The sequence below is a fragment of the Lipophrys pholis genome, assembly GCF_963383615.2.
Source record: "Lipophrys pholis genome assembly, chromosome: 9".
In the NCBI taxonomy this organism is placed as follows: Eukaryota; Metazoa; Chordata; class Actinopteri; order Blenniiformes; family Blenniidae; genus Lipophrys; species Lipophrys pholis.
This window is the reverse complement of record NC_137639.1, coordinates 28488339-28512443: the sequence shown is the minus strand read 5'-3', so window position 1 is coordinate 28512443 and position 24105 is coordinate 28488339. Positions and strand designations below refer to the sequence as shown.

The 24105-nt window shown below is 43.1% G+C and overlaps 1 protein-coding gene across 1 annotated transcript in view; it reads right to left on the bottom strand.

Annotated features, from left to right (window-relative positions):
• Nucleotides 1-1246: 1246 nt before the first annotated feature.
• sema6cb (semaphorin 6Cb) overlaps nucleotides 1247-24105 on the bottom strand; it is a gene marked incomplete at its 5' end in the record, with an annotated part of 98858 nt that continues 75999 nt past the window's right edge. The window contains one exon of the mRNA XM_080472292.1: nucleotides 1247-6052. Within this exon, the coding sequence (XP_080328418.1) occupies nucleotides 4701-6052 (1352 nt within the window). The 3' untranslated portion in view covers nucleotides 1247-4700. The remainder of the gene's footprint in view (nucleotides 6053-24105) is intronic.

The window sequence follows — 24105 nt, the reverse complement described above, 5'->3', positions numbered from 1 at the left end:
AAATTTGAAAGCTTTCCGGAGGATTTTATTAAATGATTGGCAACATGTTTGATTATCTCCATCCTATCATTCATTGTGTGAAAAGTGCCAGACATGTGATTATGTCGAAGCATGGTTTAGGTAAATGCATCACTCAGGTGGTTGGGCTGTCAGGATGAGACGCTTTACCAAAGAAAATATGTCCTTGTTCAGCAAAACCAATTAAAAATTGAATTAAAATGGGCTTAAAAGTGACACACTGTACCTTCACATAATCCTCTCCTTTCCAAGAAGTTTAATTCCTAAATGTGTTCCATTTTTCAAATTAATGGATGACTAGAGGAAATACGGCTGGTACTATAATCAACTCTTCCAATAAATGGGTCGAACATGAGGTCTTCACTGATCCAGACAATGTTACATTTAGTGTTCATTGATCGTGACTATCATAACAAAGAAGTTTGTCTTTCAAAGTCCAATTAGTTCATCTTTAAGAGAAAGCTTGTACCTGTGATTACAGCAGGTCTCAACCCAACATCAACATCAAATAAAGTCAGATTTATGCTCATTCCCAGCCTCAAAAACCTGCAGCATGCGGATAAAAAGGTTTCCATTTAGAGAAAATATGAATAAAATGCGACACAAATATCTGATATGAGTTTAACGCATTAAAAAACAGGCACGTTTTCCGTTTCATTAAAAACATTAGACAGTATCATTAAATTGACGGTAGGTGTTAATGTTTTTCTTCTGCGATTGACGAGTGACCAGCCAGAAGGTTCTGGATAAGTACAGCGGCATTACCCTGAAGTACATCTCTATTTTTTGTTTTCCCCCACAACTCCCCAAAAGGCATTTTTGCTAATTTCCCTTAAAGATTTTAAATGTGAGACAATCTTTGAATACATCCCATGAATCTTCTGCTTTATGAGGCTCATTCAAGTGTGTTTGTTTTGTGTCCTAGAGCCAAGCTGTAATGGCCTCCTGCGTATTAAAACAATGAGCGTATTGGCACTTAAGGAAACTACAGTCACAATGTGAAAAAAACCCCGAAAACTATTTGGATGAAAGACAGATTAAATTGATTGTGTTCGTTTGCGAGTCTCCGGTGAGCCAGAAAATCGATGCATTTCCCCCCGAAAAACACGGCGGGATTTCCTTAAAATCCTGGAAGTACACTAACAGAGTAATGACTTGTTTCTTGTTTTTTTTTCTTTTCTTCTTTTTAACCTGGATCACTTTGACACATTGACTAGTGAGACACTTGCGTCATATTTTCATTTTATTCCTAATATAAGAGACATACAATGGTATTCTGTGAGACCAAATTCATAGTAAGTCAAGAGGCATCGCCTGGAAACAAACAGAGAAAAAAAAAACTAAACATAATACTGAATCAATGAGACCCCGCCCAGATAGAATGTATTTACACCAAATCAAACTCTGGTAGAGCTGTTAGAGGCGAGACCGTCTCCTCTTCCACACAATCTGTCACCGACAGATTTAAAAAAAAACAAACAAACAAAAAAAAAAGCACAAATGACTTCCACTCAAAGACTGTAGCTGCCACAATTCCTCTTAGGAAACATCATGGGAACAACTTTAAATCACCCTGGATGTTCAAGATTTGTTGTTTAATGCTCTACTGATCGGTAATATCCAAATTATTTTCATTTTCAGGACAAAACCGCTGCGAACGGCCTCTCCGTCCTTTACCGGAGGAGTCTGAACGCTAAATTTCAGGAGGGTTTCATCAACGGAAACTTTCAGATACAGTAAATAATGAAGTGCTGCTTTCACAGAATTGATCAGGATTCCGAGTGTCGCACCTGAAGGGACCGCGCTAAAAGTGCATCAGCAGGGTGTTTTGAAGAGGAGTGACGTTTCTGAGGCCGGTGGCCGCGTGTGAAACAATTACAGAGCATCGATCCACGAGACAATCTCAGCCTGTCGGATCAGGAGTTCATCGCGTCTCCGTATTTCGAAGGTGACAACTGGTCGCAGTGTGACATCTGCAGGTGTGAGTAACCATTATGGAACTGCTGCATGATACATCCGAGTTATATTGTATTTTCTTTTTCCCCAACAATTCAGAGTTCATGGTGTTTCGTAATTATCCTAAATGAACTGAGGCCTTGTTTACGGAACAACGTTTTCAAGTGAAAATGCTAAACCTTCGTATTGTGCTTTCGGCGCTCTGAGCCACTGAAAACGCAATTTTTTGAAAATGCTCTGACTCTGTCTCCGTGGAAACGGGGGAAATCTAAACTTGTAGACGGAGGAAAACATCTGAGTTCACGCGGCAAGACGGAAACTAAATTATGTACTATATATGCCAGGCCTATAGGTGGCGCTGTAACGCCGGAAAAGAAGATGCGGAGCTTGTATAAACGAAGATATCGGCAAATCCGAAATCTCGCCTGATTAAACCAAATAGCATCAGTAGCTTCTGCATCTCGACCTGGAGCAGGTAGTGAAGGAGAGCGTCACGGGGTTATAGGCCGAGAGGCGGGGCGATGACGTCATTGTTTTCAGCAAAGGTGCGTCTTGTCCGTCCACACCTCGAATCTGAGGTGGCGTTTTAAGATTTCTCTGCTCTGGAACCCGTATATTTTTATTAATTTACTTATTAAACCTGTTTTCAGGCTCCTTAAACGGCCGTGTTGATGATCGGCCAAAAACGATCCGATTAAATGAAACGACCCCCACTTTTAATTTTTATAACGTACTGTTCTCTACGTCTGTGGTTTAATTAAAAAAAAATAAACGGCACCCACTAGCGGATATATGTCAAAACTACATAATTTAACGTTTCTGCCGTTTCCGTGCAATCGGAAATCGTTTTCAAAATGTGGCCGTGCTGTGAAACTTTCCAGAAAAGAAAACGCAAAAATGATCAGTATTCACTTCAAACGTCATGTAAACGGGATCCGAGCGAAAAACTTTATTTGCCTCACGTGTGAATTACCTTCCACAATGGTTACACATCTGTAGGTGATGACTGAAGAGGAACTGTGAACTCGCTCCTTTATAAACCTCTCGGGGGGGGGGGGGGGGGGGGGGACGTGAACAAAGTAAAATGACGGGCAGCTACGAGGAGGGAAGGTGACGACATACAGAGACAAACCTGGGCGTCTGCAGTCTCTTAGTAAATCACTCTTCAATACTAAACCTGCAGGCTCACACATTCGGGATGAAAACAAAAACAAAAAATAAAAAACTGAACAACAAAAAGTGAAGGGTTTCATTCCAAAAACACTGCAACCATCTTGAAAAATATATATATACTGAGTGTTTGATATCTCTCAAAATTATACTTTTGTTGTAAAATATCTCAGAAATAAATGTAATGAGTGTTACAATCATACTTTCAGAACAGGTGACGACTCTCTGAAGCACAATTCTCTCATTCTGGAATGAAACTCTTCAAATGTACATCAGATACTGTGTGACACAAACTGACAACCATAGAAAATGAAACACCCACATTATACTGTAGCATAGTAACCGTCCGAGCCCCTTGCATTAACCCCCATGTCACACACTACTTATTAAATAAGGCACACATTTACACATACAGTTAAAATTTGGCTAGTAATTATTCCTTTATTTACAACCAATAGCCACAAAGTTAATAATTAGAATAACTGCAGTCCGTTCAATTGTTTCTTCTTTTTTTTTCATGTTCAATCTCGTAACGCCACGCGGCGACGGCAAGTTCTGTCCTGTCCTCTTTTGGGTCCGAACGCTTTCAGACAGCACGATATTTATGGGTTTGTTTCACCGGGATGTTAGAACCACTACTTTTGTGGAGCACCAAACTTCGAGGAACATTCTCGGGGAACTTAAAACGGACCCAAATTCGTCACATGGGACTTGACATCGACTGAGACGGGAACAAGAAAAAAAAAAAAAGAAAAGAAAAAAAGAAGAAGAGAGGGGGAGTGAAAATAGAGAGTTTAGCTGCTTTGTTGAAGTATTTCCTTTGTTCTGTCAACACAAATAAATTTGGTCTTTAGCCAACTGACAAACCAAACTCTGTTTTTGGAGGGAAATTGTTTGATCGACCCTAAAAAACAAAACAAAACGAGAGAGAGTATAGTAAGGCAAAGACATAACTACTTTCAGGGGATTTTCACCACAGGTTACACATACTGCATATGTATATGTATACATATACGGTGTGAATATAAACACACATATATATACACACACATGCATAATATAAACACATTCGAGGGAGGGGCGGGTGGGGACTCGATACCAACACTACATCAGAAAGGGTTAAGCAAAAGCATGAATCTAAGCATCGCAGGAGCCTTCGGCTTTTTAAGTCTTCAAGATGACTGACGGGTGAAGTTTTTTCCTACATCGACACGTCCAAAAACTGAGTTGCATTGTAAATCCACATTGAGGACATTGGCAGCCTAATATAAGGAGGCGATGTCACGCCACCCGAGTCAGCGGTTCTATAATAAGCAAGTAGCTGAGCAATACCAATATGGTACAAAGATATTCGTTGGACAAAAAGAAGCGGAAAAACAAGTTTGGTTGAGGCTCTTGTCCACAGTGACACTGGCTGCCACGCAATTGGTGTTTTCTGGCAAAGGTCAGCAGCCTCGAACCCGCTGCGCGTCTTCAAAGGGAAGTTCCTTAAGGTTGACAGAATGGGGGGGACGCTCCCCCCCCCACCCCCCTCTCCAGTTTGGGGGCGCGCCCCCTCAGTAGTTGTACTTCCCCTGTTCGTTCACGGGGGACGTGGCGGGTATGAACAGGGGTTTTGGGGGGACGTCGGGTTTTAGAGAGGAGGCCCGGCGGACGATGGCGCCCCTGTGCGGGACCTCCTGCTGCTCTCCGTTGTAGCTGTGCTGGCGTGCGAGGTACCCGTTGGGGATGAGGGGGTAGTGCACCTCGCAGGCGCTGCCCGTGGAGTTCATCCGTGCCAAAAGAGGAGGTGGCTGGTGCGGCCCGCCGTTTCGTTGGCTGAAGCTGTGCTGGCGAGGGATCATTCCTCCTCCTCCGCTCCCTCCCCCTGCCCCGCCTCCACCACCACCACCCGCCGCGCCATTGGGCATTTTGTTGGCCGCGGCGATGAGTGAGTGCCTCTGAGAGGAGTGCCTCCTCTCTAGGGTGGACTGATGGTGCGAGGGGATGTCCGGAGGAACGTCCATGCGGCGGGTGAGGCTGTCCCGGGGTAAAGTAGAGGAGCTGTAGTACGGCGCCGACTCCGTCTCGGGAATCTGAGGCTGGATGCGGTTGGCAAACGCAAGCTGGCTCCCCCCTCCGCTGGCCATCAGACCCGACGGGCTCATGAGCTGGGAGCCCTTGCTGCTGCTCGCCTCGTGGATGTGCTTCAGGAGCTCATCCAGCGAGGTCACCTCCATCACCTTCTGAGAGTAACCAGCATAAGGCTGCTGCGATAGCACGCGCTCTACGTTGTGGATCTTACGCTCGTCTGGATGCATGTGACCAACCGGCTGCCCGTTGGCGAGGGCATGGGAGTAGGGGAAGACCTGCTGATGGAGCAGGGCCGAGCTGGGCCTGGAGCCATAGTTTTGGGACTTTGGTTCCTTGGCATTGTTGCAGTTCTGGTTCTTCTCCCACTGGTTCTTGAAAGCCTTCATGCTCTTGATGGGCAACTCCGGGGTGGAATCTGGTGTAGGCAAACCAGACAGCTCCGAGGAATGGTGGAGGTGGTGATGGTGGGGGTGGACGAGGTCGCCCATTGTCATGGCGTGATGGCCGTTTCTCCTGGAATGGTGATGCTCCTTACTGCTGGCGAAGAAAGAGTTGTAGATCTTTGGAGAGGACACTTCCAGCTTGTCGTCCTTGCTCTGGCTGTCCAGGAGGCCGTTGAGCTTGGCCAGGCTGCGGAGCGACAGAGCGTGCGGGATCGGGGCTTCGGGATCTTTCGACAGCTTCTTGGTCTTGTGGCCCGTGTGGTTGCAGTAGCATGACACCAGGAAGCCGGACAGGAAGGCGCCGAGGACGAAGGCCACCAAGACACACGCAATCAGGAGGGTGTAATGCACGCTGTGATTGGTCTTCTCCAGCTCCGGGGGGCGCCTCACTCCTGAAAAGAAAAATCTCAGTTAGATGGACTGCACTACGGGAAGGAAAAAAAGAAGAGGCAAATTTCAAGAGCTAATATAGGTCAAGCAGCAGCTGGGACAGACAGGTTGTGTTTACAGGGGCTTCACTATGTGGGAACCAGCATGGGAGAGGTGTTTGAACTAAGCTCTTGGCTTCCTTTCCTTCCACTGTTAATAGATCAATACAGCCTTTCTTTCCAGGACCTGTGCTTTCCCCTCAGACTGGCAGAGGCCAAGAGCTCCCCAGTCAGCGAGAAATCAACTCTGAAATGAGTTAGAGCTTTAAATATTGATGGGAGCGCAGCAGCAGGAACCTGATGTCATTTTCACAGGCTTTGCCTTCCAATGTGAGGATCAGGAGTGAAAGCACCTGGTATGATGAACGAGCCAAAAATAACAGGTCTATCCGCGAGCTCGCCGAGTGCAGCGCCTCTGCCAGCACACGCTCAAATAAGGTTGTCAGAATCTTCCACACGATGCCGAGAGGACAGTCTGTGCAACAGTGCGCCGAAAACACAAGGTCACTTCGCCGAGGTAAATCTACCATGTAAACGTCCTTCGGTGTTGTGACCTCGCCACTGTGCTTGCCTAATGGCGTGAAAGGCAGCGATGATGGGAGAAGTGAAACCTGCCGCCACTCGTAATCAGAGCTCATTTGCAAGAGGCTGCCGCCATCTGTGGTGTCAGACCCTCCTCTCCGCCCTTAATGACAGTTTCTGTGAAACTGATTAGTCTGCAGAGGGCGACGACTGAGCTGCAACGAGCAGAGAGAAACTGCAGGTGTTCCAAACAAGCTAAACTCGGAGTTAATGAAGGCTTGGATCAGAACTGGGGGGAAAAAAGTCAGGCTTTATGACAGTTGTTAGGAGATGTTCACAGTAGCTCTGAGTGCAGAGAAAGTAGTTTGCATTGATTTTGAATATTTTCTTTAAATCAAGTGAACCAGACTTGGCATGATGAAGGCTTTTGGCTGTGAATCATTTAAGTTTACAAGTTCAATTAAATTAACGTGGGCGATATAAATATAATCCATCAGGGTCTACAATGTGAAATTTTCCACGGCAATCCATAGAGCATGAATGATGTTATGAACTGAGACTGTGACTATATATAGAAATCCCTAATTCCACAGACTATAAAAAGCTAAAAATTCATGGTGCATCCAGAAACTAGTAGTAAATGACACGAAACAAAAGCTTGTGGTAGAATATCATAGTATCTTTTTGCTGTGGAGAAATTATTGTAAAACGGAATGAATATCTTTCATGTTCTCAACATTCGGTTGTTGGGGCTGCTCGGCAGTGTGGTGGTGAGAAATGTATTCCCACTGAGCAAACCGCCCCGGGTCATTTTCATTGTGCCTTGTAAGGTTTCCATGTTTGAGTTGAGCCGATTCACCTGCATTGAGATTCATCAATCTGCGTCTTATCGAAGTCTGAACTGAAATGTTAAAAAAAAGATTTTGGATTTTCCGTCATATTCCGTTTGGTTTCCAGACAAACAATCTTTGACCTTTGACCTTTGAATGAAGAATGTACGAGTGTACTGAGGCTAAAGCCCTGTTTTCAACATTTTCAAGTGAAAACAGAAAACTTCAGTATCGATTTGGGTGTAAACGGTGCACTGAGGTGAAAACGTGACAAACGGCATTATGGTACGTTGTCAAGGTAATAAGCGCACAATCAAAAAGTCTCCCAGATTACATGTACGTGTGTAGAGGGAGCTGTCCCTGGATATTAAAGTTAGAAAATCTGAGATTCGCAATTTTATTAAATTTTTTTTGTTAAAACATGAATTTCAGATTCACAAGAAACAAGTGATGAAGATCGTAGCTCATTTTTCTAAAGGTACCCGACGCTCTGGTAAGTGCAAACGATTTGATGTGAAAAGACAAGTAATCTGCCTCCTGTCATCATCGTAGCTTTAATTTGACACTGTGCTATTTCAAATAGTGGAGGATCTGGGAAAATTATAATCAAACATGATTCATCTCTGCTCATGACAGATCTGCATGGTCCTGGTTTTTTAAAAAGGCTTCGTTATGTAGGTCATGAAGTAGCTGTGAAACTTATTTGGTTCTTTTTCAGCTCTTCATTATCTGGAGGCAGACTTGTGAACAGGTGGTGCTTGTAGAGGGTTATTATCTCATCGTCATGTATCACTATATTCATTTTGAGGGGCGCTTTGCAGCCATATTCCCAACTGAGAGATACTGTGGCACGCTGTAATCTTTTTGGAAATGGTGCTTTGAATTGGATTTCCAATTAAATAAAAAAAAAAAAAAGGAATTTTTTTTTGCCATTTATTCATGTGATTGCCTCGACTTATGACCACATTAAAAAGTCATAAATCATAATTGCAATCCCAGTGGGAGAAGCAATCAAAAGGGATGCTGCAGAGAGCCTGTTAATGCCTCTTTTTTCTGATCTTGGTCTCATTATACAAGCCGCCAATCGGCTCTGCACTTCCAAGTTTTGGGATCTCACTGATCGCCGTCCCAGCAGCGGCGGCGTGCAGGTTTAGTGATGAGTGGTGAAAGTCTGCTCTTATCTCGGCGTGCGTTCTGCCTCTTGTCACCCCGCCGACTTCCCGGTAACCTGTGAGTCATCCGCCCCCTCTGGACTGCGATCCCCCCACCCCCAACCCCCCGCTGCCTGTCGAGGTGTTCCTCCTGTTGGAGCGCCATGAGTCAAGTTGCCACGGCGGGGGGGGGGGGGGGGGGGGGGGGGGGTGAAACACGCAGCTGAGGTAAACAAATCCAGAGCCCATGAAAAGGCTGTCACAACATGTTTCGTGAACAGGCTGGATGACTCAATCGCTGGCTATGTGGGACATATGGTGGCACTGGTCACAGTGAAATTAATACTCTGTGATTCATACCAAACAGCCTGGCGGTGCCCGGCCAACTGTACCTACTGACACGGCGTCTCCGCACCGGCTCACAAATGTTTGGGATCAAACAAGTCGGTTTATTGGGGGCGCTTACATATATCACCAGAGTCACATTGTCACAATATATTTCTGTGTCAACTCAACATGGTCTTGGCTGAGCGAAGGCTTAATATAGCGATATCCAAGTGTGCCAAAAGGTAAAAAGACAGATGGGCTGCGTGAGTGGAGGCGTGGGAGGGACGGGGGCGCCAGCGACGGTGACAGCCAGGGGAAAATAAAAAGAAGTAGAGGGAGATGAAGGGATGAAATCCAACCCCGGTTGAAAAGGGGAGTCTGTGCGAGACGACTCCAAGATCCAAGACACCGGGAGAGCTGGAGCAAAGGGAAGGAGTGGTGATGAAAGGGAAATGTAAGGAAAGAAAAAAGTGGGAGAAGATGTATGTGAGCGGCAGAGTTAAAGAAGGAGGAGGAGAGAGAGGGAGAGAGAGAGAGAGAGAGAGAGAGGAAAGAGAGAGAGAGAGACCGACTTGACGGTTTGAGTGACAGACCGTCACTCGGCGGCGTTTTGAAGCCCGGCGCCGTGCTGCAGCTGTGATACGGTTGGAGAACAACCGTCGCTTCTCCTCCACACTGCCGTAGGAAGAGAAGCACTCTGTGATTGCATCCATATTGTTAAAAATAGACAGCGCGGTGGGTTATGTAAACAGGCAGGTTTTACAGTGTTGCCTGTGCTGCGTCGCGCTAATTGCCGCTCGTTTTTTCACATAAGGCAAACAAAGTAAGGAGCTCTGACTGTTGTCGTGCCCACCCCCCCCCCCACACACTTTTCTTTCCTGCAGGTGATCAAGTTGAGGCTGAAAACAAATTACAATGGAAGTGACAACTCCTCATAAAGCATGCATGATTAAATAAATGGCTGCGGTCTCTGCAAGCTCTTAGAATCGACTTCATTAACAATACGGCAGCCATAAGCATTCCATGACACCAATTACTGCTAATCTTAACGCTTTGAAGTCTCAAGCTCGTTCAATTGTGAAAGATTTTCCTTCGCATCTCTCGCAGGACATTAAAAGCATCTGAACTCGACAAAACCTGCGATTCAAAAAAACAAAAAAAAACACACTGTCAGGAAGGGAAAGCTCCTAACACTTTCAAGGTCAGACAGGAAATTATTTTTTACACAACTTTTCCACTGTATCAACCTTTTTCTCAAGGGTGTATTTAAATGGTTTGTAACCTGGAGAACGAGTTGTGTTCTATTTTTTTTTCCAGTCAAGTGAAGATGTTCCAAAATAGCCCTAATTAGTTTCTGCTTCTGCAAGCTGTGACGGCCCCAAGTGCATGTAATTGTTTCCTTAATGGCTACTTCATCCCAACGAGACAAGCTGGCCCCCGAGCTTCGTAGACAAGACCCCCCCCCCCCCCCCCCCCCCATACCCTCGTCACCCTGAGACTCTAATGCTGCAGATTTATTTCCTCCCTCACCAAAAATAACAAATTAACTCATGAAAGACAGCCCGGGGTTCAAGATTGGAACAAATGAATTTCTCGTTTCTCAAATCCGGGTGAAAAGCGAAGCGGCTGCTAACTTGACAGTCGTGACGCTTGAAGTCTGCACACGGGTCACGGCGTGCATGCGCGGTGAGCGCACGGCGGCGAATACGTGCAGGGCTCCGGCTGCAGACCGAGTGATTTCAATCCCGCACTTCTTATTATGAATTTGCATAATATTCCACCTCAGTGCTCATCCAATTGGACGCAGTTTAATAAATGCGCGCGAGCCGGGGTGATACAGTGCAACGTAACAGATCCATTCCGATTGAAAAGTGCTTGTAATGAACACGGCATTTCATTCCAGGTGTGCTGATGCATACAGAGCTTATATTTCATTACAGTGGTGATTGAATTCGGCTAAATTAAGTGCGCCGGGGCATCTGGCAATCGGCGCTGTACTGTAAGTCCTTCAATATTTACACCTAAAAGACAAACTCAACCAGACGTACATATTTCAGGTCTGTTTTGCTCCACATTTTCTCAGTTCTCATGCAGACTTTATTCTGCTTTGAATGTATCTGTGTGAAAGATTTCTGCTCCCACTGCAGAACAGATAAATTTGCGTTTGCGTAGTTTGAACAGGTAATGATTCTGACTCGTAAAAATAACCCAGGAGCAATTTCTGACTTTTAAAGCATTTCGTTGGCTCAAATTTAAGGCAGATATCTTAAAAATACAAAACAAACAAGAATATACATGATTAAGTATCACTGTAAACATGTGAAGAAATGTGTTTTACCTACTACAATAATAGGAATTAGATTCACAGATCAGAAAAGATTAAACGTCACAGAGCACATGCACTGAATCTATTACTTTCTCCATGCAGCTGCAACATAAACAAAAAGAAGAGCTGTTTATTGGCCGTTCGGTGGCTAATAAAAGCGAAGATAATTCCAATGCTTGGAATGTTTCTGCGTCGACACTGAAGGAGGTGAAAGGTGGCACTGGAAGAATCATGGCTTCACAGCTTAAAGAGACAGTCCACGCCAAAGTCACTTCCTCAATCGTAGAATTATTCACGAGCTTTAAAGCCATTTTCATAGCAGTTATTCAGGCCCTGTTTACAGAACGTGTTTGTGTTTTCGTTACAAAAAGGTTTCACGTTTACAAGGCAACGTATTAAAAAGTTTCCTGAGAAACAGCAGAAATGCTGAAAACGATGTAGTTAACATGTTGGACCACTAGCAGGTGCTGTTTGTAATGAAACCACACACTCACAGAACAATACACTACGAAGACTAACAATGAAAACATTGTTCTTACTGTGCATGCGCACATGACCAGCATGAGTGTTTTCAGTGGCTCTGAGCACCGTTGTCGTGTGAACGGACACTCAGAACTTTCCCTTGAGAACGCTGTGGTGTAAACAGGGCCTTGTCCTACTGTTCTGTAGCTGTTGCTTAGACCGACGGCGCTCTCTTTGGGGTGAACTGCTGCTTTAAGAGATGGAGAAACCTGAGCACAGTTTCCCACCATCGACTGGAAGTTTAGAGATCGTGAAACAAGGATGGAGAGAGTCGGGGGTGGGGGGGGGGTTGTTAAAGGAGGCAGGTACAGCGAAAGGGTTAGTCCAACTAAACATGGAGAAGAACAATGAAAAGGTAGAACAAGCGATTCAGAACGGGAGGAAACGCTCCCCAGAGGTCAGTGAGACAGAACGAAGGGTAAGGGGTCAAGAGCCGGGCACGACTGCGGAGGCGGATTAGATCGCTGTGGGCCCCGTGGATCAGAGCTGAAGCCAAGAAAAGTGTGTGAAGGTGTGTGTGAGTGTGTGTGAATGTGTTTCTGAGCTGAGAAATTATGTCACTTATAATCACAATGGAAAAATAGCCTGAGCGACCTTTAATGAGTTCCATTACTACGAAGTGCACGCTGGCTGCCTCACGAACCGTGTGTGTGTGTGTGTGTGTGTGTGTGTGTGTGTGTGTGTGTGTGTGTGTGTGTCCGTCGTGACTGGACCTGTGATAAATCATGCACGAGGAGCTAGCAGGGTGAACGTCGCTGCACGAGCTGAATCTCTATTTAACGGGAATAATTAACATATCGTGAATATGCAGCCTCTGTCTGACCCTCCGCACTGAACCTCGGCTTTAAAAAAAGGGGACAGCTGCTTATAAAATTCTCATTTATCCGAGATGTTCATTATTTTTATAAGTGAGTGGTGAAACTGAAGGACCAGTTTTAATTTTAAATCATATTTGAAACAGAAAACAAAAAAACAAAACAAGGATGAACGCAGGCAGGTTTCACCATTTTAATCAAATATCCAGCCTCAGTTGACAAATGCTTATTATTCATATTAACCCGACGTATCGGCATGTTTAAACTTAAAGTTAAAAATCAGACAGGAACTGATAAAATCATAGTTTTGAGCCATCGACCGGCCCAGGTTAAATCAATCCAGAACTAATGGCACTGCTTTTCGTTTTAATCTATTTATGAACAAAACGTTGAAAAAAAACGAAAAGAGAAAGTAAAGGCAAAGATTAACTGTGAATTACATTCTGCAGACACAGTGCTGAGTTTAGCACTAATAATTAACAGACCTTCAGCCCGTTTGACCTTTAGAGATTTGAATTTTTTTTTTTTAAATGTCTTCAATATTTCACGGTGAACTTCACAGCAACTTTAGCTCGGAAAAAGTGACAGCAGCATAAAAGAAATTCTCATTTATCAGAGATGTTTCTGTAAAAAGTGAAGACTTTTCTTCTCTGTATGTTGCACTGACTAGTTGATCGGTGATTAAATTGAATACATGACGATAACTTTGTTTTGTTGGGTTGAATCTTTTAGAAGTTAAAACTAAAGCCCCGTTTACACGACGACGTTTCAAGTGAAATCGCATCGCTTTTGTCTTTTTAGACGTTTTCACTGCGACGATTAGAAAGCGACATCTGTTCACATGGATATGGACGGGGGAGTCATGACCCTCTGGAGGCAAACGTTGTTGTTATTGTCCACCTACTGAGCATGTGCAGAAAAACATTTATTTACGGCCGTGGTTCACATGCGCAGTCGCAGCGTTTCGAATCCCGATTGTTTAGCAGGAAGTGTCAATTTTGCATTGTTGTCGCGTCAACCGACGCCCAAAATGCTCTGAAGGTGTTGAGTTTTCACTGAAAACACTGTCGTGTAATTGGGCCCTAATTCTGAACACATCTAAAACAAAGATATACTTTGATTGTAACCTCATTTTGAAGCACGATCCAACATTCAATTTCAAAATGTCCAAACGCAGTCCGTGTGTGACCTTCAAAAGAAGTCTTAATGTTTCACTTCCTGTTACCCTCAGCTGGAAAAAACCTGACCGCTGCTCTTAAAAGTCTCATTTATCTGATGGATTAATTCTTAAAAACGAAGCTGAATTGAAGCTTCTCGTGCGTTTCTGTTGCGTTTGAACGTGCAGATATATTAACCCAACATACCAGCATCGGTGGAGTAAAATCTATTGAAACAGAAGAAAAGTATAAAGAGAATGAAATTTCGCTCCATTTCACTTCAATAATTAACGAGTTCTGAATGTGTCTGACCTTCATAGAGATCAAGAATGTTTTCAATATTTAAAAAAAAAAAAAAAAAAGGATGACAGCTGCTTATAAAAATCTCATTTGTCTGAGATCCTCATAAAATGAGTGATGAACCTGAATTTATACTTGAACACGATGTTTGACGGTGAAGAATTGAAATGTGAAAAAACGTTTAAAACCGTGTTAGAGTTTGGATTCTATCCTCATTTTGAGGCACGAGCAAACGACTATGACCTGAACCTTCAATTAATTTCATTTTCTGGGTTAAATTTTGTTTTTAAATTGCGATTCAATTCCAATATGACGTTGAAACCGAAAAGGTACAAGCAAACATGCAAGAGTTGAATCCAGCAGCTTTACATAAATGTGATATGTTCTGAATATGCAGCGTGTCCGCTCCTCTTAACAGTCTTAAATATTTCATGTTTATCTTCAGATCGAAAAAGGTGACAGCTGCAGTCGGAATTCTCATAATCCCGTAACAACTTCATCACTATGTGATGCAATGATTTATGAATAGTTTAGATATTTCATGAATAAAATGCCACATTTCAGCCATGTGTTTGTTTTTGCTTATTCAATGTTAAAAACTTCCTGTGAACAAAATGTGTCACTATTTTAAGGCCCGATGAGCCCGAAACTGATGGATTTATTTGAAACAAGCTCTTATTTGCTCCATTTAGCCATTTTAATGAACATATCCTGAATATTCAGTCTCTCTTCGACCCTGATAGACATAAATATCACCATAAAAAAAATGACAGCTTGGTTGAGACAATAATTGGAATCTTGAACAACTTTATCACATCGTAAATCACTTCTGTGTGACTTTTAATATGCTATCAATAGAAATAAAATGGCACTGGTCCACTGTAGCTGGTTTTAACTCTCGGTGATTTCAGGGGCAACCGGGAACGTTCTTACTTGCAAGAATAAAAAAATATATCGGAAACTTTTAGCAGTATTTTAACATCTCCGAGAAAATATATGCTTTTAATTAATACGCACTTTAATAGTGAATGATAAATGATCAATTTGTGAAATACGAATTATTTTATATAAATATTTAATATTGTGCATCCGTTGTGTACATACAATCCCACATAGTGTAGATACTGTATAGTATTTCATCCTCCAGGGTTCACATATTGACTTATACTGTTTATGCTTCTTATTCCAAGGCTACACTATATTGTATATTGCACATTTCAGATTATATTACTTCTATATTTTTGCTTTTGTCATTTGGGATTTTGGTTTGTAAATTGTACACACTGCCAGGTTATTCATATAATCCATAGGATAAATAATCCCCTGGCTTCAGCCGGTCAGTTAAAGTGAACAGTATTTGCATTTTCTGTGTTGAACTATGACCAGAAGTAAACCCTACATTTATTAAAATTCTTGTTGCACTGTTTTTCCATTTGCCTATATTCTCTATTTTCTTTTTATTCTGCTGCATGTCTTGTTCAGTATGTACAGCAGAACAGACAAAGTTCACTTTGACTACACAATTTCACATATTAACAGCGAGTTATATATATATGTGTGTGACCTTGATCTTCATTGAGTGTCTATATATTAATTCAGATGTTTTTTTATCTATATTATGTACATGTATGTTTGTATAGCGTCTTATGTACGCATTCTTATATTTTTTCTTTGTGCTCTTATTGGCATTACACATAAAACTTTTAAACCAATCGAACCTGAAATAATTTCAATTCATATTTTTACTTTAGATTTGACCAAGCCATAAAGAACAAACCGTAAACAGGCAGTTGAAGCGCTGGGATGAATATTGACGCAGTAAACAACAACATGCTCCGCTCACTCAGCTGCTGCGATCACTTCACTGCAATTACACACCGAGAGTCATCACTTTATGCAGCAGCAGTAAAATTTCATTTCAGTTAAAACTCGGGCGTTAATCTGCAGTCCATATGCGCGTTGAACCGCGGCGATAGCGCCATATGGATTCGCAGATCTGCTGCGATCCGTTACGTCACCAGTGTAAAACCAAAACACTGAAATGCGGTGATGACGGTGGAAACGCGTCGTCTCTCCGGAGCGCACGCCGTCAGAGGGGACCCGCAGTCGCAGCGACTGACGATCCCGGCTGTGTCTGTTGCCATGGTCCTTAGATGTATAAATAACTCTTTAGAAAACTGGCTGGCATCGACGCCCCCCCTCCGCCCGCCCGCCCCCCCCCCCCCCCGGCCCCCCAGGACACCCGGCCTTCCTCATGAAAAGGTTCAGCCCGAGTTCACTCGCCGCTCTCCTCCTGTAGTGATTTAATGAGTCTGAGAACAGCCGCTTGACTTGAATCTATTATCGAGCCGTCTCCCCCGCGCTCCTCGGCTAAATTAGCTGCCAACCTGGCTTTTCGGTCCGACCCACGCTGGTTCTACCAAATGTTTGTGTGCTTCCCTCTCCCCCGCCTCGATGGAAAACAAAACGTCGTCAAGGACGGCTCGCAACCTGCTCTTCATTCAAACTGTTGGACCTGTTGAACTACACGTGCAGACAGACACTTTGCCTGATTCACTTTAATCACTCGACGATAGAATATAGTAATAATAAATAAAGGTATCCTGCGTTTTTTGTTTTCGGTTCTTATTTATATTCGCACTATGAAAATAGTGGCTCTCTTATCTCGTCAACGATCTGTGGGATTTAGGAGTCGCGGGAAACTCTAAAGGTCCCGTTTACACAAAGCTTCAAGTGAAAATGGAAAACGTTTGTTGTGTTTTGGGCGTCAGTTTATACGACAACGCCTCTGAGTCAATAAAAACGCAACTTTTTGAAAAAGGCTCCGACTCCGTCTCCATGGAAACGAGGGAATACGCAACTTTTCTGAAACACTGCAGCTCCACATGCTCATCACGGCCATAGCAAATGATTCTTCCGCACATGCTCAGTAGACGGACAATGAGAACAATGTTTTCCTCCAAAGTGTCACGACTCCCGATTCTAATGAGACTTGCTAGTTTTATTTTGACAGTCACCGTAATAACAATCCAACTTAGCCGTCGGTCCACTAGAATGTTTAACTTTGAGAGCGTATTGTTCTCTGCACATGACAAAACTAAACAGCTCCCACTAGTGGCCTGGTCGGAAAAATACATCGTTTTCAAAACATTGCCGTGTAAATCAGAAAATGTTTTTCACTTGAAACATCACAATCTAAATCACGATAGAGGGTAGGCTGCTGTGGTGCAGTGGTTAGCACTCTTTCCTTGTTGTCAAAAGTCCCCGGTTTGAGTCCAGTTTTAACCTCGATGTTCTTTCTGGGTTTCGGTTGTTTTCAGGTACTCTACTTGTATTTGAGGCTATTTGGTGACTCTTGAATGTATGCGACACGATTTTGTTTTCCAAGATCAATTTTAGATGAATAAAATTAGTCCAAAAAAACCACCTTTTTGTTTTGATGTTTAAAGGTCAGTGTGCAAAGTAAATCCAACAAATGTGCTTAGTTTTAGGTTTTAGAATCTTGTTGTTTGCATGTTCTCTTGCTCTAAATTGCCAACCGAACTAAAAGTGAGTGGGTGTGATTGTCCATCTCTGTTTTCGCGGACCTGTCCAGGGTGTAACCTGCCTTCACATTCAGCCTGTATGAAGCCGTATCGAGGAACGGCTGGACCATCGAGGGAAGCGGAGTGGGCGAGAACTAACCGGCGAGGTTTGGAAACGGAACCATTGTGTCTACTAATTTCTGTGAAAATGGACGGGTGGGTGTATTCCCTTTCCAGAAACGGCTTTGGTGCGGCATGACTGCTGGCATTTTTCTAAATAGCAGCAGGTCAACAGGTTCTCGGCCTTCGCTTTTAGTCGTCCCTGCTGTTTACATAATGTAAAGCAGCTTCCCACAACAGAGCAAATAATTCACCTTGTGGTTTTTATCGGACCATAACTCAGCCACACACGCAGGACATAAAACTAATGTGATTAGGATTACCATAGTTTATGTGCCTCTCCACCTGCAGCACTTAGATTGTGCTGGCACCGAGGAGAGCAGGAAAAAAAGGTTTATTTCGCGTCGTACGTTCTTCCGGAGATGTTTGTTGGAGGAGAAGTTTTCAAGTTTCCTGAGCCGCTCCGTCTGAGCCGACGCACGTCGATCGTAATTGGCTTGCTGATTATCCTTGTTTCAAAAGATTACTTGAGTCTCCTCCTGGAGGAAATTGTTATCTTACACACAAGTTCAGTTTAGCATGCATAAGCCTCACATGTCTGTGAGATAAGCAGGAATTTTGAGAAAATCCCGCAAGCAGCCGGTCCAGACGCTCAGAGTTTACTTTTTCCGCCCTTGGGTCCGACAATTCAACTCCCGTGAGGACGACTGATGACCTATTTATGACTATATGATGTATTTTGTTCGGCGTGAAGACCTGCAGAGGGCTGGAAAACGATTTATTGCACCATTAGCTGATCGTCCTGCAGATCTCAGACGTATGCGCCTGCAGATAGCCTCTCGAGGAAATTAATCACACAGGCATCTAATCTGATGGGTTCTTTTGCTTCTGATCATATTGTATTAATTATCCAGCTGTCTATCATTGTTATCTATATTAAGCCTGCGTCAAGACAACACAATGTGACATATCGCAGTGAGAAAGGTGCAGGTGTAAATAAAAATAACACTAATTAAGATTAATTACATTAAGCTGTAATTGTTCACACGGTCACGGTTCAGATGATGATGATGATAATGTTACGAGAAACACCTTTATTCTCCTACCGACAGAATTCTGAATATTCCCTGGTTCGTCTCTCGTATAAGATAAATTAATCATTCATTAGTTTTCGCATTATAAATTGTGATAAAGTACCTGACGCTCTTCTAAAGTGATGCATCAGTCAAAATGTGATGGACACACCTTCAAACATGTTACGATTTGCTGCTATTCTGCAACGTGAGGAAAACTGTTGGGAGTATTTCTGAATAAATCAAGATACTTGACTATAACTGGGGCGTGCAGTTTTCACTATTGCGATGTTTATTCAGCTGCAACTTGCCTACTTTTTACACTACAAGCCGTTTGAGCTACAATCAGGAGTCACACATACAAAAAAATCACTGATATCAAGTAGGGAGGCACCGAGACTACCTTTTAAAGGACGAGTACAAATATTAGTACTGAACTTCAGCTACTTAGGATACTGAGTGTTTATCAAAAGACAAAGATTGATTATTTGCTGTATTTTGTGCTTTTTTTCTTTATTATTGTTCTTTTTGACTCAACTAAAACAGTTTTGGCCGTTTAAAGAAACATTTGTCTTTCTCACTATTAAATAACTACAGAAAATACCTCCACTGATTAAACAACCTAATGATCAAATTTTAAGGTGGCTGCGACTAAAACTTTTCAAGTGGAGCTATTTCTGAGTTTTACTTTTGTGGGAGTCGTCTCGCTCCTGTCTCAAGTCCTGGCATGTGGTCAAAGCAATATCCATTAGTGTCTCCTCTTAATGCCCTCAGCCACTGTTGTGCATTGTGAAGTGTTTTAAAAGTGCTCAAAGCAGAATACATAATTAATAAACAGTAGCCGGGCACTTGGGAGGAAAGTATGCCTGATGCCTATAGAAAGGCTTCACACTGAAGGTCCAGGTCATTGTGGAGCGCAGCCGCATTGATTAACATGCATATCCGTTTCCCTCGGACGACTGCGGGATGGACGATATGTTCACCGTAGACGGGAACGGATGCCAAGTCTCTGCTGCTTCATGGCAGGTCCGAGTTGAGATGCCAGCGTTTGATCATTTTCCTCGACACTATGTCAGCTCGTATTTTTATAAGAAATAAACCGATCGACGTCTCTTTTAATCCCCTGACCGACTAAATGTCCATCTGCTTGCCAGCGTTCTTACTTTTTAAGGAAACTCCAGGTCTGGTTTTACTTTTCGGACTAAGATGCTGATGATCGGCTCAATAAAGAGATAAAACTGAGGTAACAGGAAACAGGTTGGTTGAAAGTGAGCTAATCACTAACAAATGTTTCTTGAAATTGCATTTTTCCCCGTAACAAAGTTCATGTTTATAGGATTTTATTACCATTTTAGGATAAAATATGTCTGCTGGAATATTAAATTTCAATCACCAGGGACAAACAGGTGAAAGTTATTGAGATTTTGATGGTTATTTTATATCTTTCAGAAGGTGCCGAGACTAAAAACAACTAAAAAATAAAAGTTTTTATAATCTCTTAAGCATCCTGTTAGGCAGAGGTCTTTTATTTCTTTGGGTTTATGAGCTCATATGGCTCTTAATGATTCCTTTAGTGATCCTTGTTTGTATACATGTGGGAAAGATGCAAATGAATGACCCATTTAGGACAAATAAACTCATCTGAAGTGAACACTCGTCCTGGAGGGTGAAAACCGGATGTTTTAAATGTCGCCCTGCTTCAAAACACTTCACTACTGGTTCGTCAAGAATCATGGAGGAAAACACAACTTTTCTGAAATACTGCTACTGCGCATTTGCACCACAGCCATAGTAAACAGTCAGTCATGCTCAGTAGACGGACAATAAGAACAATGTTTGCTCCCGAGTGTCACGACTTGCAGTCCATATTCTCCTGGGACTTGGCAGTTACCTTCGCCAATGGCAGTTGGGACAAAGGTTATGTGTTTGTCCACATGTACTTATTTCTTATTTTGTACGTATGTATGTATTCTACCAATTTTATGCAAAAACTATTAACACGAATTGCATGAACAGTTCAGGGACGATTTGTCATCATCAATTAGATTTTGGGATCAAACAGATCCTGGGAGGTAAAACATTTACTTGGTTGTCGACACACTGGAGCTCCGCGTTGCGCCATCCGTCAAGGCTGACCCTGCCGTTAGCTGTCTGCTAGCACACTGCTAACGCCGCTATCCGCCCCTCTTTTCCTCTCTCAGCCAATCACAGGCCAACTCACTCTAACGGTGCATTCAAGTAACACAAAAGAAAGAGAACCAACAAACCATCATTTAACCTTAACATTGCAACATGAAGCAATTCAAACGACCGTGACAAGCGATGGAAGGAGGGGTGTGGTGGATCAAATAACTTTGTAATCCATTGGTTTCCATGGTGACGAATCTGGCATTGGCGAAGATAGGCACTCTACCGAGTGCCCGTTCTGGTTTTATAGTTAATAGTCACCATAATACCAAATCCGACCTGGTCGTCCGTCCATTCCATTGTTAAAAAACCAATCAACAGTGCCAACTAGTGGCCTGGTATGCCAACTACACTGTTCAGCATTTCTGCCAGTTCTGAGTGAACAGCCTTGGTTTTCAAAATGTTGCTAGTACGAAACGATGCGTTTTCACTTGAAACGTTGTCGTATAAACGGGGCCGAAGGTGAGTTGGAGCATCGAAATACCAGCGGCTGAAGTTGAGCCAGGATGAGGATCTTTACTGTCGGCTAAGAGAATCGTGGCTGTGAAATATGTCTGATGGGTAATTGTGGAAGGACGACTCTGTTAAATCCTCTTCGACAAACCGGTTTGGATGTTCCCATCCACCTGTGGTGTTTGGTAACGTGCTGACTCCGTGCCGACTGTTCAATATTTGGCTGCCGTCGGAGTGTTGTTGTCTTTGGGCCCGCCCCAGGGCAGCTGGGAGATTTGTGCCACAGCTGCGGAGCATCTGCAGCAGGGACGGACGCAAAGAGGGAGATATCTGCTGAGAAATGGACAGGAAGTGGGAGAGAGAACTGCGATACTGCTACTTCCCCTCCCCGTCGCCTTATCAAGCCGGCCGGCCGGCTCCTCTGATTGAACCGGCTGCGTCACCGGCTCTGCCTCAAACAGATTGCGTTGCTGCTTCTATTACATCCTACACCTTTCGCTCCCCTCGTCGTTGTCAGACTCTCGGGGCCCAGCGCCCGGCTGGTTATTTATTTGTTATGGACTTTTCTCATTTAGGCCCGAGTAGCTCATCATTGCAGACACAGAGTCTGTCAGTGTGAATGGAAGCGCCGTCCTTTTACCAGCGGAGGATTTATGGGCTTGTGACACGGTGCCTGTGCAGAGAGGAGGACAAAACACGGCGTGGTGCTGCTTTGTCCACTTTGAATGAGGCGCATCTCCTTTCCAGACCTGCAGTAATGTGTTGTTAAGAAGAAGAAAAACAGTCCCTCTTGCTGTACATGTTCACTTTCTCTACGCGATGGTTTTTTTATGGTCTGGACATAAATTTGGTTTCACTCGCTGTCACAGTCACCGAGACTTCGATTGATTGTGTTTTTAATCAGTATAAGCGCGAACAATCAAATTAAAAATGTAAGAAATGACGAGACTCGGGCCTGTAAAAGATCAAGATGCAATTAAATATTGAAGAAACGGTTGGACTTTTAGAGGCTGTGGCATTTATTGGGGCATCTGAGGACTGGTCTGCGGAGGAGTTTAGGTTTTTATTGAGAGATGAGGAGCCGTCGTCTTTTCCACATGTGAGGGGGGAGAGCTGGAGGTGCAATAAGAAAACCTGATGTCTTCACTGACTGTGACAGCTGTAATGAAGCAAATTACAAGCACTTTAAACGACTTTAAGATCGAGAAGATTAGAGGTTTTTGGCTGCTTCTTTCATCTTTTATTGGGAATGTTCGGCTGTTTCACGGTCCACATGGTAGAGTAGTGGTTTGCACTGACGCGTGAATGTCTCTAGTTTGAGTCCAGGGTGGGTTTAGAGGCCTTTTCTGTGTGGAGTTTGCATGTTCTCCAAGCTGGATGTTATTTACACCCTGCTGCTTTTCGCTTGGGAATACTGGAGCTCCATGTATTGCCTGATGATCTGGACAGACAGACAAACTCACTGCTTCAAATTCATTTACTAAAACTCCTCTGTATCGACGGTCCCTTCTCAATATTCACAACACAAGTCGCAGTCTACGTTCTAGATTCATCAATCTGGTCATTCCTAAAGACCGCACCTCCTTTTGTTGCTTCTCAATTCAGTTTTCTGCTGCAAGAAAACTGAAAACTTTCTATTGTTATTCCACAAACACTGTATAACCAATAATAAAGCTTCGCTGAACTTGCTTTTAGCAGTTATCAATTTGTTTTCTGAAGAGGTATCACTGTAAACACTGGAAATACTACTTCTTATCTTTTAAAGTTGTGCAATACTGTATTATTGTATGGATATACATTTGTTTCTATGTTTTTCTTCATGCCTCTTGGCCAACAAGTCAATTGAAATTAGAAGTGGTTTTCAATTGATCTACCTGGTAAAATGGTTAAATAACTAACTAATTAACCAATTAACTAACTAAATCAAATAACAGCATTCTTTATACTAGAAAAATATAAGTTAATCTGCGCTCGTCTGCATAAAATATCAAAAGAAAGAAACTTCGTCCGTATAGTTGAAGCTTGCTCCTGATAGTCTCTCGTTGTAACATCAGGGTGTAAACTACCATGAACTTTAATGTTTGGCCCAGTTAGTTTGATAACTTATTGAACAGAGAAATTCTAAATTCCCTTTGGGTACAATATATTGATTATGTCTAGAAATCGGCGACTGTGTGCAAAAGATCACCACTAAAGTTTTGGCTGTTGAAGAGAAACTTGGTCGTCGTAGTTGAAGCCTCTTTGTGACTTTTTGTAAAACCAGGACATAAACAAGCTTGAACTTTAAGTTTTGGCTCGATTAGCTTGATAACTTATTAAACATAGAAACTCAAAGTTTAACTTGTGAATAATTTATTGATTATTTATAAAAATGACGTTCTTTTTCCAGAAAAGTCTATCTGATTGACTCCAAACTATATGACTTCTGAGTGTGATTGAATGATGTCGCGCTGCCCGGCTCGCGCGCCTCCTTTCGAGTGCGTTTGGAGGAACATTAAGGGGACATTTGCGAGTGTGTTGACGAGCTAAATAAAAGATGAGGGGAGGGCACGTGGGAGCAGTGTTGTTTAGACTCGGGCTTCCTTCTTGATTTGAGGAGGTAATTAGAGCCAATCTGTTAATATCATCACGTGTTTTACATTCGCTGCTGCTGCGCCGAATATAAAAACACACTATCCGCCATTTTCATTTTGTGGATTTTATCCAGACC